Source organism: Aulonocara sp. 'chitande type north' Nkhata Bay, linkage group LG20 (assembly GCF_057382095.1).
Source record: "Aulonocara sp. 'chitande type north' Nkhata Bay isolate Kocher_YH1m ecotype deep benthic linkage group LG20, A_spYH_male_GT1.1, whole genome shotgun sequence".
Lineage (NCBI taxonomy): Eukaryota > Metazoa > Chordata > Actinopteri > Cichliformes > Cichlidae > Aulonocara > Aulonocara sp. 'chitande type north' Nkhata Bay.
In genome coordinates this window covers 16,625,811-16,643,566 of record NC_141363.1, presented here as the reverse complement: position 1 = coordinate 16,643,566, position 17,756 = coordinate 16,625,811, and the positions used below count along the sequence as shown (strand labels likewise).

General features: G+C 39.0%; 1 protein-coding gene and 1 long non-coding RNA gene across 2 annotated transcripts in view; one reads left to right on the top strand and one right to left on the bottom strand.

Annotated features, from left to right (window-relative positions):
• The window catches only part of sdcbp2 (syndecan binding protein (syntenin) 2), a 26,390-nt gene extending 8,634 nt beyond the window's left edge, over positions 1–17,756 (bottom strand). Inside the window, exons 1-4 of the mRNA XM_086276616.1 lie at positions 17,602–17,756; positions 5,476–5,527; positions 4,597–4,693; positions 314–414 (exon numbers count right to left, since the gene is read on the bottom strand). Coding sequence (XP_086132742.1) covers positions 314–414; positions 4,597–4,693; positions 5,476–5,526 — 249 coding nt within the window. The 5' untranslated portion in view covers position 5,527; positions 17,602–17,756. The remainder of the gene's footprint in view (positions 1–313; positions 415–4,596; positions 4,694–5,475; positions 5,528–17,601) is intronic.
• Positions 16,818–17,756, top strand: part of LOC147305372 (uncharacterized) — a 38,926-nt gene continuing 37,987 nt past the window's right edge. The window contains exon 1 of the long non-coding RNA XR_015126575.1: positions 16,818–17,003. This is a non-coding gene — a long non-coding RNA (uncharacterized LOC147305372). The remainder of the gene's footprint in view (positions 17,004–17,756) is intronic.

Below are 17,756 nucleotides of genomic sequence, written 5' to 3'. Positions count from 1 at the left end.
CACACAGTGCTCCAGGCCTGCAGTGAGTCATTTAGTAATGTGGAGCTCCAGGAACACAGTACTGTTGCACTCTCACAACTCCTACATCCAATAAAAGCAGGTTTTGAGTCTTTAAATGTTGCTGGTTTGATGTGAGATTAATTATGAAGTTTTAAATTAAATGTGACCAGAATTTAGTGTAAATAAAATGCCAAAATGCCTATTATTATATCTTTTAGTCACAACTGTTAATAAATAAAAAACGAAACATGCCATATATCCACACATAATGGGGTAGCATGAAGATCAAAACACACACAGTTATAATGCTTACATTGTCAGCAACAGGCACCAGGGCCAAGTTCTTCTGCACTTCATCGCTGTTGAGGGCCAGCCCCATGTAGTCTCCCAGTTCCTCCAGATTTGGGTATAGGCCTGGGAGAACAGGCGGGACAGAGAAGGAGGTGAGTGGGTGAAAAACAAGGTCAAGAAGGAACTGAAATAAAGGGAGCAGTTGGAGGCAGACAGAGCAGGTAGAAGGAGGTTGATGTGGTGAGTAGGAAGGAAAAAACGAGCTTTCTACATAATATGCTACCACTTAGCCACAGTATATAGAGAAATATCATCTTGATCCACTGGTATGTCTGTGACCACACCTCTATGACCACCAACACAAATCTGGTAATGTTGTGTGATAAAACTCAAAATGAAGATGTTAGTGGTTCTGAAACATCCTAGCATTGGGACCTCATTTGGTCCTCATTTAGAAATTAATGTTCAATCAGTGGTCCGAAGTCTGTTTGGTATGATATGGATCTCACTTCTGAGAAACACACAAACAAGAACACTGAGGGAAGATTGCTGCAATACAATCAATAAAAAGTTTTAGTGTCACACTCAAGATCATTCGTGCTTTCCTCTCAGTTAGATTATTGTAATAGCCTTTTAACAGGTATCGATTAGAAATCAATTAGTGAATTCTACATTGCCCAAAACGTGGCAGCAAAATCTAGGAGGACCAGGAAGAGTGCACATAATACCTCAATTTTACTCTATCTTAGTGCTTTTAAGGCCCTTGAATGCCTGGACCCAGACTACACTATACTGGAATTGCTGTCCCTGTACCCACCAGTGTACAGTCTGCTAATTTCTCCCACTTCATGCTTCTCAGTTGCAGAATGATGTGCCTGGCATACTCCAGCTCGCTTCATCTGTATCTTTTTTTAAAATCCCCTTTTAACGACTTAGGAGCAGACCTGCTTCTAAATTATTTACACTTTTTTAGGTTATTTTATTGTTGACTGCTGAGTCCCACTATAATTTATTCTGGACATTGCACTTGACTCTTGCTGAGACACTGGTAACTTATCCTTGAAGTGATTGAAATGATTATAATGTGCACTGTGTTTTGTAGCACTGGTTTTGATGAAATCCCATACAAATACATTTTAATATTTTTCTAATTAATGCAAAAGAAGTAAAGAAGGTAAAGAAGTGCTACCTCTAAACATAACAATGAAGACAGGTTTCCCGCAGTCACAGGTTTTTAAACGATTTAAGTTTGTTTAGCCGACCACCTTCTTTCCAACACTTTATATTTTATTCATGCCATCCATCACTACAAGGGCACAGCCTGAGCTATTAAGCTTTCCGCTGAAGAAATTTGATAATGAGCGGCCTGTGTTGCTGTGCAGTACAACCATTCAGACATCAGCACTGAGCTCCGTGTTATGACATCAAGCCCTCTATAACCTGCTATGGAAAGGTTTGCTTGTTGCTTGTATGTGTCCATTGTGTGTTCTTGTTTTGCCTACGTAAATATCCCAAAGATATAAAAATATAACCATGTAGTTTCATGCAAAGTGATGATACATGCCTGCCTGAATTTCTTTATTTTGGAAAAAGCAAAAGGAAGAATGTGTATGGTAGTATTCAGAGGAGGGAAATAGGTATCAGCCAAGTTGCTAAACACCTATGAAAGTAAGAATGAAAGCCATTTAATTACAAGTTAATCCCCATGTATGATGTTCTTATGTACTTTGAAAGCACATGCAACCACACCCAGAATGGATTGCCAGCAAATTAAGTCATATGTCTACCTGTTCTGTAGCTAAAATTATTAGTAGATTAAACAGGAAAATAATGAACAACTGGTAGCTGGTGGTGTAATTCTTGAAGTAATTTACTCACTGCTGACATGTTACCCGCAGTTACCAGAAAAGCTACAGCTTCAATAAGGAAGTGATTAAAGAGATTTAAACTGTACTGCCTGTGTGGGGGCAAGTGGCTTTTTTTCTTTTAAATAATGGTCTGTGACCAGTTGTGTTTGACCCTATAATTTATCAGGAAGGTCTGACAGGAACTCATTGCTTTTTTACCTTTTCTGTCAAAGGTTGTTGCTATTGGATTCTGACTTCCTGTTTTATAATCACAGAAACTTTTTTGAAAACCAGTGAGGTCGGTTTACTGAGGACAAAAGTGGAAATGAAACAAACTAAGCAGTAGATAGGTGGTATATGTTGAGCGCACCAGAGAGTATGACAGGACAGCAGGAGGGAGCAGTTTAATGATTCTGATCTATTAATACATCACTGAGACAAAATCTTAGTATCATATTCTTATTTTAACATGATCTGAATATGCCATTTTAATAAAATATACACTCCACCTACACACTCAGAAATCCCCCAAGGCACACTAATAAATGGCAGGTCTGATCATGGTATGGAAGAGAAGCATAGAGACAGAGAAGCACCCACAACTCGTTGGTCAAGCCTTAAGCAAACAACAAAATATGCTAATTCAAAGTGCAATCCTACAATAGGTCCTAATTAAAATCACTGAATGTGCTCTGCTATATCAGAAAATGAGAATACTTTGTCATAACAGTTGGCCTGTCCTCTCTGCTTTCCTGGTCTATCTTCCTATGCTCTCTTATTTTATCTCTTTGGTTCACCTCTCCCACACATGCCTGCTTCACATGCTCCCACACGGGCAAGTATTAGGAATGATAATGATTTCTCCTTTTTTATTCAATGATGTTCCGTTGTCCTCTCAAATTAGCAAAGCAAAGAAAAGACTACTGGGGTGAAGTATCAACAGTAACAACCTGTGAGCTCTGTAAACAAGGACCTGAATTCAAATCTCCACACTCCCAGGGATGATTAGGATGAGCATGAAGGATGTCCTGTTTTACTAGAACTAGAAATCTCCTGTCTTAGAGAGAAGCTGAAAAACTATTCTATGCATTTATAACATCTAGGATTGACTACTGTAATAGGGATAGGGACTAGAAAGAGAGAGCATCCTATTAAATTCAGAATCGAATTTAAAATCTGTCTCTTCACATATAAGCGCTTGAAAAATAATCAGTCTGTTACTTGGTTATTTGAAGAGTAGAATGGGAGGCAGAGCCTTCAGCTTTCAGACTCCTCTTCTGTGGAATCAGCTTCCAATCTGGATTTGGGAGACAGACACCTTCCCTACCTTTAAGATTAGTCTTAAAACTTCCCTTTTTGCTAAAGCACATAGTTAGGGTTGGATCAGGTGACCCTGAACCCTGCAGTTATGCTGCAATAGGCCTAGGCTGTTTAGGGCTTCCCATGATGCACTGAGCACTTTTTCTTCACTCACCTCTTTTCATTCTCATTTAATATTAGTTATTACTAATAGTAATTACTATTAATATAAATATGCTAGCTCAAAAGAGGTCTTCTGATTGTTGGGGGTTTCTGGCTATTATTGTACGGTCTTTTCCTTAGAATATAAAAAACCTTCAGGGAATTGTTGTGATTCCGCAGTATAGTAATAAAACTACATTGAACTGAACTGTTTCTGTTCAGTTTGTTCAATCGAAATGACAAGACACCCTGATATTGTTATTGAACAAAATGAGTATATCCAACTAGGCTTATGTCGATCATACTGCCCCCTTTTCACCTCCTCCTCTTCCTCCCTCCTTTTCAACTCCGCCTCCTCCTCTCCCTTTTCCCTTCATGCCCTGTCCCACCACAACTGCCAGAGCCAGTCTCCATGGTGACTCATAGACAGCTATGCTGAGGTAAAAACAAAAGACGGAAAAGCCCACAGGACTTTGCATCCAAGCAGAGAAAGAAGAAATTGAATGAGTGGGAGAATGGGATAAGGGGGAGTGAAAATAAGTGGTTTTCTCTAATCTCCAAAGGCCCTTTTGCCCACTTTTAATCTTTTGTGGGGTCGTCATTTCTCTCGCCTTGCTTCCATCTAAATCCAACCCACTGCACAGTTCAGGCTTCCGTGCAGACAAAAACACAGAGAAACAAAAACAAATGCACAACAAAACAGAAACAAGTCACAAAAAGACAAATAATAGAATGTGTGAGGCCCCTTTACTCTAGTTATTTTCCTAAATAACTCCTAACACCAATCCCAGTCCTTTATCTTTCCCTTATACAACTGCAAAGTTCTTAACTAAAAGCTCCGAAACACAGGCCCCCCACACAGAGACACAAACACCAAGCAACAGAAACAAGAGAAAGAGAAACCAAAAGACAAAGAAAAAAAGGTGGTGGTGAAGGTTTTTAGGTGACAAAACAAAAACACTTTCTAAAGATTTTTAACAGTGTAAGTGACACTCACTTGATCCTGGCATCCCAGCAGTGGCAGCCTGGGGCTGGTAGGTTCCCTCAGTGATGGCTGGCATGGGTGTGGTAGTCTGGGCGAACTGGGCCTGGGCCTAAAAAGCAATCAAACACACAGTGATTTTTAAATACTGAATTAGAGATAACTGGGCTCAAACCAATACATAAGTATTTTACTGCTGGTAAGGAGACTGACTGAAGGATTTCTTTGCCTACAACAAATATCAATGGCTTTGGAGTGCAAAAATTTCCATTACTGTAAGTAGTTAATTTCCTGATTTCTTACAATGTTCAAACTTAATGTGGTATTACTGGGCTATACAGCTCAGCTTGACCTCTGCTATTCCTGCTAACTCAAAAAAGTTAAAAAGAATTATTAATTTTAAGGCTTATACCATTTTCAACAACCTTAACAGAAATTTTGACCAGGGGTTCTTAAACTTTTACACTGAACATCTTCTGTGGCAGGCAGGTTTGATACTGATATCACAAAGTTATTTAGCACTCAGTGATTGCGATGCCATGTGAGTGTTATATGTTTATTATTATTATGTTTTCTGTTCTCTCTGATTCAAGTACCGAGTTAAATTAAAGTCAGAGGCACAAAGGATAGGTTAAAGGTTGGTGAATATCCAAACCTCCTGAGGAGGGACAAGTTTTACAAACCATTTTATTAAATTACCTCCAAAAAGGTCCCATTCACTGCTTTAGAAGCTATGGTGACTAAAGTGAGTTTCCAAAGAGGCTCTACAACATCAGTAAGACTTCTCATTTTGAAAATGAAAACCACATTGGGAACATATTTGTATATTTTACATGACCTGTTACTTACAAAGCCAGCACCACATTTAATATAGATTCACTTCAAAACCCTTACCTTAATGACCTTGTCGACCTTAAGGTCCTCGAGTGATGGGTACAGAGACATGCTGTGGAGATAACACAACCAACTGTGAGTGGAAATAACAAGATAACAACCCAACCAGATAAGCATCACCAGCTCCAGACGAAAACTGTCTTCATGTCATCCATTACAACTCTCTAATGTAATTTCGATGCTAGTGTTTGAAACGAAGAGTAATAACACAGATTAAGAGTGAATGATGCACACAGTCAAACACTCAGAAAGCCAAAGTAAGAAACTCTGCTCTTGTCTGTGAAGGTTCTCAGTCATCCAGGTCATCGTAGTCAAAGGAGCTTGCAAAGAAAAGCGTCTGGACTTCTTTAAGTTGCTTGAAGACGTTTCACCTCTCATCCGAGAAGCTTCTTCAGTTCTAAGGTCAAATGGTGGGGAGTCCCAGATATAAACCTAGTGGGAGTGACCCCCCACAGAGGGACAAAAGGACCCCCTGATGATCCTCTAATCGCCTGAGCCAAGGTGGGAAACTGGGCGTGGGTCCCAATCAGCCAGAGTTTCGGGTGTGTTCATCTGCTCTTGTGCACTTCACCACTGAGTAAAACTGTATTTCTGGCAACTTTCTGGGGCAACATGGCATGTGTGTGTGCATGGGCAATAGGAGCAAAATCCATGCTTTCTAAAATAATGAACTAAAACAACACTACAGATAGTTAGAAGCACATAAAATAGTAAATAATTGCACAATAACCAGTAAGTGTCATATCATACCGTTCACAGTAAAACCGTTATAATGTTGGGCAACAATAAGAAAATGAAATATCGCGATAGAATATGGCTAAAACACACATGTGCAGTGCCTTTGTTTTCATACACACATGGCGGAAAAAGCATGGCGGCAACGGAGAATGAGAAGGGCGAAAGCGGATCGTTGAATGAAACGGATGAAGCAGAATTGGTTTGTAAAAATGCTGCAACTTCAGTGGTGTGGAACTGGTTTAGCTTTTGTCCGTCAGATACACAACAAAGCACTATTTTTGGTAGAGCATGCTAGCGGGCCGTCGTTATTACCGTGTTTTTTGGAAAATATGGCACACTTAAAATCAATCCTTTGATTTTTCTGAAAATCGACAGTGCCCCTTATAATCCCGTGTGCCTTATGTATGAGTTCTGGTTGTGTTTACTGACCTCGAATTGATTTTATGTGGTACATGGTGCTCGAAAATCTGTCAAATGTTTCAGTATGACTTTGCTAAGCTACGAACCCGCACCGCTTGATGGATTGTCGGAGCATTACGGCTATCGTAGGCAGGAGCGTCGCGGAGTGATACGTACTGTGCTTCAATTACCGTATTGTGTGTGTATAACCTCTTTTTAAGTTTTGTGGATATTATGCATGGTTATGCTGAGGATATGTCGGCCAATTTCCACTGGAAATGCCTTTTGGTTAAACTGTCAGCAAGGAATTTACATTTGCACTGTTAATTTTTATATAGCTTTAATGCACAAAAAAAACAGCTGCTTGTTTAAGTGAAAATACGTTGATGGGTTTTTTTGCACTAATAAAGTTGTGGAGATGTAAAGTATTTTGTCTAGTGTCAATTATATCGTCAGTTATATCGTTATCGCAAATTTTCAAATGTATATCGTGATAAATATTTTTGGTCATATCGCCCTGCTCTAATAACCAGCTGCTTTTCCATTGAGTCCCTCATCTTGTGGTTGGTCTCCACCTCGGCACACTCAGTGAGCTTTTTACATGTTTTAAAGACTTCTTCTAGCAACTAATTCAACTGTCGCTGTATATCGAGATGAAATAAATCAAATCAAATACATTTTCTTCACCCTCAGAAAATAACTGTTTAGCAACCTCTCACTTTGTATTATTATTGTATTGCCAAACCGTAAGCACATTAACACAGATTTAGAAATAGCATTTGGCTATTTCTAAATCTGTGTTTCTAAATCTGTGTTAGGCGGTGAATAAATCCAAGCTAAGGTGACCTTTTGTCCAGACAGTACATGGAACAGTTTTCCATAGTTTAACATTAGCAGCAAAGCTCCAGAAATGAAGAACCTGGCAACGAATGGCCAGGTGAACACACAGGCACTGTCAATATATGTAAAGGACCATAGAAAAAACAAGGTCACTTATTCCAATGTGTGTTACCTAGGGACACAGTTATCTTCTTCAGTCTTGTTTTAACACTGGATGAATGAAGGTGTGCACATGTGTGTGCTGACTTTGAACTCACATTACCGTAAATGACGTATTCTGGACAAAGTAGACATGACACAAGGTATTTTGGTAGAATGTGTACAGTGCACAAAAGTAGGACAATATATAAGAAAGTCTTTTAATCATCTCCTCTGAACTGTGGTAATGATGAAGGTCTCTGCTAAGGTTCAACAACATTGCACTGAATAACACTCAGGTCTGTAAATATAAATGAGTTGTACAGAGCACATGCGGCTTGCCACACAACATAATATTGAGTCAACACAGGTGGAGGAAAAAAGACTTATGGAGAAACACATAAGCAGAGAGTATTAGCTCTCAGCATCCTACAATGGCAAAAACCATTATAATGCAACCTGGACCATTTACAGCACCCGTCTCACTAAAAAAGCCCTTTGCATAGCGGCTGATCCCACGCACCCAATGCAAAGCTTCTTCAAGCTGCTGCCGTCAGGGAGGAGACTGCGGAGTCTCCAGGCCAGGACCAGCAGACTGAAGGACAGCTTCATCCATCAGGCTGTCAGGAAGCTAAACTCCCTCCCGATTCTGCCCCCCTCTCCCCTCTTCTCCACCACGGTCTCACTGAACTCTGTCACACACACACACACACTCACTCTCTGACGCACTCACTGGCCTGCTCCAGTCACTTTGTGGAGCATTGGACTGCTTAAGCATTGGACCTCATAAGCCTTTGTTGTTACACTATCTCTTACCGTACACTACTAAATCCCCATTTGCACTATTTGCCTATTTTGCACCACTATGCCTTCTTACTTGAATATTGTATATTGTATATTGCATAGCTTTTTTTTGTTATACGTAAAATTGTATTGTATTTATTTAAATTTATTTAAATTTTTACTTTTTAATTATTTTATTTGCATTTTTCTAATCACTAGGGTTTGAGAGTAACGCAATTTCTATTCTGTGTATGTCCTGTACATGTGGCAGAATTGACAAATAAAGTTGACTTGACTTGACTTGACTTGACTCCTTTGCGGTTTTAGTCTAAACAAAATTCAGGCCAGAAGACATTATCATGAACACAAACAAACAGCTGGGTGCAACAGGAAGAGGAAATGAGAGGTAGTAGACAGTCAACAGTCCAGCAGAACAGGCTAAGACATGCAGTGGCATGGTTACGCATTACAAGGAAGCATGTCTGCATCTGGTGTATGTTACTGTAGAACCTGCTCGCTCATTTGCTTTGTTATACAATAATGCTCATGTTTTCCTGTACTCTGGTGCCTGGTAATCTGACACAACAGAAAGTTCATGGATGCTTCTACAGGACAACACCTTATGTAAAAAAAAGTTGGTTGTCCAAAGTTTATGTAAAATAAACTATAGCATCCTCTGGTAACATGCTCAGGTAGCATGTTGACTCAGGTCCTGGCTTCAAACCAGCAGGTTTCTTTGGGTTCCCATGCTGATTCATCTCACCAGGACATTGTCACAAAACAGATTCTCAAGAGTTTCCTGCTACTTTAATTTATTTTATCTATTTGCTCAACGTTTTATCCTTATTATTTTGCAAATTGTTATGTTTGTTGTTGTTATTGCTTGTGTACAGTGTCCTTGAGTGTTTTGAAAAGCGCTTTCTTAAATAAAATGTATTGTTATTATTATTATAATTCTTATTATTATTGTTGTCAAGAGATGTATTCTAAAACACTTCTTCAGCTGAGAATCAGAGAGGAGAAACACACAGTTTTACTTGCATGCAAGGGCAGTACAGAGCACTCGCACTGAGAGTGAGAGCTCTGAGACTCGCAGCTCTGAGACTGCCCTGGTCTTTATTTATACATCAGTGGGTGTTTGTTCCTTACATTGGAATGTGGAGGTGTATATGTCTGTGTGTGTGTGTGTGTGTGTGTGTGTGTGTGTGTGTGTGTGTGTGTGTGTGTGTGTGTGTGTGTGTGTGTGTGTGTGTGTGTGTGTGTGTGTGCGTGTGTGCGTCAGAGTGTGACCCCATAAACGACTTCCCTAAACCTGCTGGTCTGGAAAATTCAACAGTTCATCTATATGTAAAAAAGGCACTTAGACTAATACTGACATAGCTACGTTTATCCTACCGTAAAACAATAAAAGAAGGTACAACCTTTCCCATGCTCCCAGGATGTGGGTGTGAATGCCAGAGCACTCTGGAATGCACACAAAGCCTTTGCAGACTATTGAGGATCGCACATCCTATCACTACCATATGTAAACTTATATTATTAAAAGATTATACTGACTACCAAGTACAATTTTCTATTGACAATTATTATTATCATTATTGAATTAAGTGCTGACCTTCACCGTATATCAACCAGACTCCATTTTTGACCCATTCTTTTCAGTTTACTGTCATAGCCAGGGGAGGACAGACATTTGTTTAGAACTCTTAAAGATGTCGAAGAAGCAAGCTCCTTTAAGCGATTACTTTGGTGTTCCTCCACCTCCAAAGAAATGTCAGAAGGAGTCCGAACCGCAAAAGAAGGGCATATTCTCGGAAAAGTGGTTGCAGGAAGTGAGCTGCCTTCAAACAAATGATGAACGCAGAGATGTGGTGCATATTCCCATCATGTCTGTCCTCCTCCAGAAAATCTTATGCACGCAAACACGCGTTGCAACTTCTTATCTGGTGCGCATCTTTTATTTTGACAGTGCATGCACACGTGCGGACAACTTATGTGCACCCCTGATCATAGCATCCTAAAAGCAAAAGATACTTGTATAAGTTGAAACCTGAACATCTGTCCAAATGTTTCTTGCAAAACTGGTTTTATAAATAATAGCTAACTGTAATTGCTATTTTTCCTGAAAACAGTTTTATATCTTCTTCTTAGTAATATTAACATCATAATCTACTTTTCTTGTTAGGCACAATTTTTCTCAAAGAGATTTTATCCAAAACCAATCATTCATTCTGTAATAAAAACAATCTGCTAACGAGATTTCTTAATTGGAATTTGTGACAGACTCACTGCTGGAACTGTATATTCACTAATTCTATTTATGGTCACTGCTCAGCAGCCCATTCTGACCCTGGAAAACCCCACCTTTGTTGGTCTTGCATTCTTTAAATAACCCAGAGAACTCTGCAACAACTCCACTGTACTTGACCAAATCCCAAAACAAAAAAAGAAAAAAGAAAAAAGAAAACACACACTTACCCACACATTACCACGTGGGAATATATAATAGTGAAAAGTGGAGCTTCATAAACTTTATCTGCCCACTTCAGCAGCTGATTTGCTGCCACATACACCAAAAGTATTGATCTAAAAAATGACTATAAATGTCAATACCACAGCAATAGCAAAGCCTGGTTTCCATACAAAATCCATATCCTCATATTTACCTTAGTTTCACTTCATATTTTATTCTTGGTCCACAAAACCCCTCCCACACTGGTTCAGCCCCAGTTGCATGAGGGCAAACGTAATCATGGATCTATATTGCAAACTTCATAAACTATCTCTTTTTAATCGATAGTTTATCATTAGTAGCTGGAAAAGGTGAGCAGTAAAAAAGAAGTGTGGAAGGTGGAAGTAAATCAGTTTTACTGAATATGACCACTGTATCTGAACACTAAGGAAAAGCACAGATATCCTTTTTTGAAAATAAAACTTCTTTGCCCCACATTGTGTTGAGGTGTACACTACACCAGCGGTCTCCAACCTTTTTTGCGCCACGGACCGGTTTATGCCCAACAATATTTTCACGGACCGGCCTTTAAGGTGTCGCGGATAAATACAACAAAATAAAACTAGTACTGGTACCGAAAAAAAGAAGATTTATTCATAACACACGTGAAAAAACCCAGGAAAACCGAGTAAACGATATAACAAAATAACGCTGAAAACCGATAAAAACATGGAAAACCATACATTTCACACCTGAGCCTCAACTCTCGCAGCCCGGTACCAGTCCGAGGCCCGGAGGTTGGGGACCGCTGCACTACACAACAATTAAGCTTTTCAGCTTGTGATGTTTTGTTGTTGTTTAGTTTCCAGATAACAATCTGCAGACTTCATACATGAAAGGTAACAAGCAGCAAAGAACCGGGAAAAGCAGAGAGCATTACAAATGGAACATGTTGCAATGGATGAACTTTTTAAAACTCTTCATTTTCCAGCTACAGTGCATGATTGCCTGTGATAGGCAATCATGCACTCACACACAGAGGGCACTCGTGGCATATACCCAACTACTTTGTGAAAATTACTTTTTTAATTGTTACTGTATTTCATGAGAGGCTTTCAAAGACTTTCATGGATGTACAACATGATGATCTTTTTCTTTTTAGTTTGGTAGCTATTTATGTATCACGGATATTATCAAATATGTACCATTACATAATGGAAAAAGTCTTGTTTATGACATCAACACTAAGATGGCATTTACTGACAGGAATGAAAGGTGTTTATCTCTTGTGACATAAATCTTGCACTGGACACCTTTTCAAAGGTAGTTGTACTTTTACAATTCCAGTCTTGTATCTCCCCCAGCAGCAAGCTGATGAGGTCACTGTTATGACCAGCTATTAGATAATTTATCTTTGGAGAATCCGTCATCCTGTAGTGAGACGTACTTCAACTGTACTGCTGTCGACAGCAGCTGGTGACAGTAATCCTTGTTATACTCTGGAAACCCGCTGCAAGTTAGACAACCACAGTGATCAGAACCTCCAGCAGCTGGAGAACTGGTTCGGGTGCCGCCACACTAAGTTCACAGAAGCTGCTGGTCCAAGATCTTGGAGTCTGCGTCCATGGACAGGATGAATAACTGACTGGAGAGGCAGCTCACTATTGATTATTTACTGCTACAAATGATAAATATATTACAGTTTATAATTGTATTCATAAAAGCAGTGGTGTGCGTCAATGCCCCTCCTGGCAATAAAAATACATTCTAATTCAGTTGAAAGACTGTAATGTGTTGAAGAGCTCAAAGACTTCACCAGAATTTTGTTTTTTTTTCCTAATGAAGATTTCTTGGTTTCCATAACATGAATACATTTTTTTTTTACTAAATACCCACTGCTCTCAACTACCAAAACACTATCTGGCTCTAGGGCTGGGCCATATTATACCGTTCACGGTAATACCGGTATAATGTTAGGCAACGATAGGAAAATGAAATATCGCGATAGAATGGGAGTAAAACGCGCATGCGCAGTGTCTTTGTTTTCATACGCACATGGCCGATTGTTGAGTGAAACAGATGAACCAGAATTGGTTTGTAAAAATGGTGCAACTTCCGTGATGTGGAACTGGTTTGGTGTTTGTCCGTCAGATACACAACAAAGCACATTTTTTTGCAGAACATGCAAGCGGCCGTTGTTATTGTCGTATTTGTCGGACTAAGATGCTCTTAAATCTGGGAGTAATCTGGGTCCTAAACTCCGTATACTTCAGGTCAAACAACACTGCAGCATCACTGAGAGTTAAAAACTGTCTAAATTCTTTCATCTTTAATAAAACGATCAGCATTGCTGCTTTACCAGGTGTAACTATAAAGTTTAACTTCCAGGCATCCATGAAAACAAAAGTTATTACATTTAACGGAGTTAGAAGCTAGCAGGAAGCTAGCGGAAGTTAGCTCGCTAGTTTAGCTAGTTACCTAAGCATGATATTGCATGTTCTGACTGAGAGATTTCTGAAAAAAAATCTAACGTACAGCTCTGCTATCACTTCCAACATAAATGAAGACAGGAAACTAAACAGCAGTGACGTTTGTAGGGTTACTGAAGTTGGGCTAGCTGGTATATAATGATGTGCTACGTGATCGCTACCGACACAGCTATGTTAGCATAACATAAACAGTGAAGCTGGAGGACGAACACTAACACTTTTCCACTTATAAAAGTTAACGTGAAGGTTCTTCATGGTTAGAGACAAATGCAATCGCATGGCAGGATGCTGTAAACGGACCAAACTTCAGTCAGGAGAACAACTGAGATAATCCATCCACAATACGAGGTTAGTCATTAATATACTGCAACAACATGGGAATAGAGCAGCTGCCAGAGAATTCAACATTAATGAATCAATGGTACAGAAGTGGAGGAAGCAAGAAGAATGAGTTTAATAAAGTTTGATTTATCTGACTGCTTTGTTTCGCTTAATGTGCCTTATAATCCCGTGCACCTTATGGTCCGAAAAATGCGTACTGCACACTGCAGTTTAATGTTGCAAAGCACCTCTTTTTAACTTCAGTGGATATTATACATGGTTATGCTCAGGATATGTCAGCCCATTTCTACTGGAAATGCCTTTTGGTTAAACTTTCAGCAAGGAATTTGCATTTGCACTGTTACATTTTTATAAAGCTTTAATGTACATAAAAACCAGCTTCTTGTTTAAGTGAAAATAAATGGAAGGTTGTCTTTTTGCGCTAGTAATGTTGTGGAGTTGTATTTTGTCTCGCATCAATTATATCGTCGGTTATATCGTTATCGCAAATTTTCAAATATATATCGTGATAAATATTTTTGGCCATATCGCCATGCTCTATCTGGCTCTATAAATTATTTTTATTTTATGAATGTGCAATGGCAGTTAATGGTTCATTGATATTAAAAGGCCAACATTCACTACCTGGGGCTGCAGATCGAGGCACCCTTATCTCTCTCTCTTGCTCTTTATGAATGTGAGCTGTAAATGAGCAAAGAGGAAAGTAAATATATGACAGCTGTGCTAAGCAGTGCTGTTCTGCAAACCTTTGACGTTAAATGAAAATGAATTAATAAAAAAATAAATAAAAAAGAGCGACTCTATGTAGGCTTTGTCAGAATAAACTGGAAAATAACGAAGCATTTGAAGAGACGTGTAACCATATTCTGCACCAGGATGTAGACGTTAACATGGAAAACCCCAAGGCTATTGGTGCTAGCAGTGCTAATGTTAAACAAACTCTGGACTTTCTACTTCTCTACAAGCTCAGTTGTCACATCGTGACAGCTAACTGCGTGTCATGATCACAAGACATCTGGACACATATTTATCAAAACAAAACAGGAAATTGGTGAGGAGGATAAAGGACAACTAGGACCAAACTAGGACCAAAACTGAAGCTGAATGACAGAGTTCAGCAAGAAAGACAACAAAATGGAAAAACTAAATGGAGTCAAGTTAAAAAATAATGACTTGCTCTCCATCCTGCTAATGCACCCATCACAAACAACTTCCCAAAGAAAGCTTATCCACATACTGAGGCAAATATAGCCAATCAAAAAAAAACCCTGTTGTTAGCAACTCATAATACAGCACATGACTTGTGGTGTAATGTCCATATGTCATATGATTCTTCTGAAATAAGGGTTATATTTTCAGTACCTGAAACTACTTTGCAGTACCTAAAATACTTGTAAATGTAAAATGTATTGTGAGTATTTTTAAATACCAAACATTACATGGTAAATGCTTTGTAACTCGCTGTATGATGCATTACCAAATTATTGTACTAATATGTGCGATATATCACAATCCTGTGGCAAGACATGCAGTCAGACACCGAGCTTAACACCAGTGAATAAAACTTGAACTCAGCCCGTAAAGTAAGCAAATCACTTGACCACAATAACATCTCACTCTCTCAGCTACTCCAGCCAATACTCTATTCTCTTCCTCCCAGTCCTCACATACAAGTGCATCATTGTGCCAGTGGATACAGAGGCACATTCTTGTACCTTCTACTGTTTACTTTTCAGCTCTGTTTGTTTGCTCTCCTTATATCCCTCCTTCATATCTGCAGGTTTTAGGTATAAGGGAGTAACCGTGGTGGAAAAAAAGGAGAGTCTGACCAACTTTTGCCATGACACAATCCCATCATTGACTCACTTCTGCATCTGCAGCTTAAAAGAAGTGGGCAGCTGATATTTCCATCAGCTAAATGCGCTAAAGTAAAAGCATTTATACTGCAGGTTGTCTGTGGCTGGTTATAATCTAAGATTGTTAGATTATAACCCTTGTGAGGAGCATTTCCCCAGCCTGTATTGTGAAAGTTTCACAATTCACAAAACTTCTTTCTTTTTTTTACTCTGCTTTTTTGGGATCTTAAGATAATTTCGAAATAAAGAAACCCTGTGGGAAAAAAAGCCAAAGGGGAAATAGCTCAGACATTCATCTGAAACCTACAGGGCTGTGACTAGGCAACCATTTCAAAGAAAACTTACACAACACAAAAAGTCCATATCACATGGCTTTAAAGCAAATCTTCATCTGCATACACTAGAATAAGACATGGCCAGGAACAAAGCTTATTATAGTTCACAAAAAACACAACTACAAGCAGGTAATAAAAAAAAGTTTAATTTTAAGTAATTTGTCTTTTATTATTAACTTGTGGGCATGTAAAACTAACTGTTTTTTGAAACTGGTCATAACTGAAAGTCAAAGGTGGCATGTATTGTACACAGACTGCATATAAAAAACAGCTGTACCTTTGAAGTCTGAAAAGTGAAGCCAAATCAGGAGTGCCTGAAACCTGAAATGTCTCTAATCGTCTGCAGGGGGAGATTCCTCACAATAAAAACAAACATCTAGTCGATGGTCGATCTAGTCCATGGAAAATAACCGTACTGCTGACCTAATCCATGACCTCAATAAACACTTTCCTATTTCCTGAATCCATGTTCTATATTACTAGTTTTGAATAAAATACAATGTTTATTTTGGAAATTATGGTCCCCAAATGAATCAAGAAGTTGGATAAAGCAGCGTATTCTTTACAGAATGACTAAGCATGACAGTAGGTGGCTTTACAGTAGCAGCAGCCATCTTTTACATTATTTTACATTTATATTATTGTTATACCTTATATATTTGTTATGACTTGCACTTGATAAATATGCTCCCTCAACCCTTCACTTATTATGAATAAAAACTAAACTAATACAATACTAGTAAAAGTATATTTTTTTTAAAAAAAGCACAAAACTAAAGAGCAGACCCACTGTGGAAACTAAGAAAAATATTTAAAAAGAAAAGAAATTAAAACGAAAACAGACAAAATAGACAAAACAACAATAACTCTGTCCTGGGAGTGTGAAGCAGGATCGAATAGAAGAGTGCAAGCAAAGTCCAAGTTCCCCAAAAACTAAAATACTGAATTAAAGCACTTTTCATCACTTCTATTCAGCCTGATAATATGGAGCCAGCGAAGCAAAAAGCTTGGATGGATAGTGGAAAGAAAAGAGAAGGCCAACTTCAGTAAGCCTGAACGAATTGGTTCGATCTAAGAATGTGGTCTTCCTGGCAGCTTATTCCGGTCTACTGACATGGCTGGGAAAACGAAAGAGGGAGGGAGAAGGACTGAAAAGGTAAAAAAAAAAAAAAAGCCCACACCCTTGCTAATGTGCCCTATTTATCTGTACCACGTTACATTACAGGACTTAAGATAGCTAGCATACCGTTATGCTTTAGGCTGTTGTTTTAACGCTATAACAACACAGGAACTGCATTTTTCAGACGACTGGTCAGTAATATCAGGTTCGCCATTGCCATAATACTCTAATAATGGCTAAGCGTCTTTATGACTTTAATGAGGTCGTTCAGTTGCGTCTAAATCATATGACAATCATTAAGTTTTACGACACTAAAGTGTTGCGAATAACCGTTAGCTAACCTTACCGCACAGCCATTAAATATTAATGAGGTGCTTTAAGACGACGGGTACATTTTGGGCAGTCATAACGCTGCTAAAAAAAAATAGCTGAAATGAGAACACACTGGGAGGTGTGCATATCAAGAGAAAAGCAGCGGAGGAGCCGAGAAGCAGACCCCCTTTGTTCCGACATAAACAGCAGGAACGCAGAGAGCTAGCCGTAACGACGTTAGCTTGTAAGGTACACGAAGTCAGGATGTAACAGTTAATACTAGGAAGGCTTTGCTACAACAATTTGGTAAATGCCGTCTTACCTTTTAAATTTTTGGTTGAAAAGTCAGCTTAAACGCTCCTGAATTTCAGATAGCAGCGAACACCTTTTTTTTTCTTGTCTCTGCTTCGCTGTGGCTCTCCGCCGATCAAACCTGAAGGGGACTTCTGGAAAGTGATGTCACTCCTGGCTTCCTGG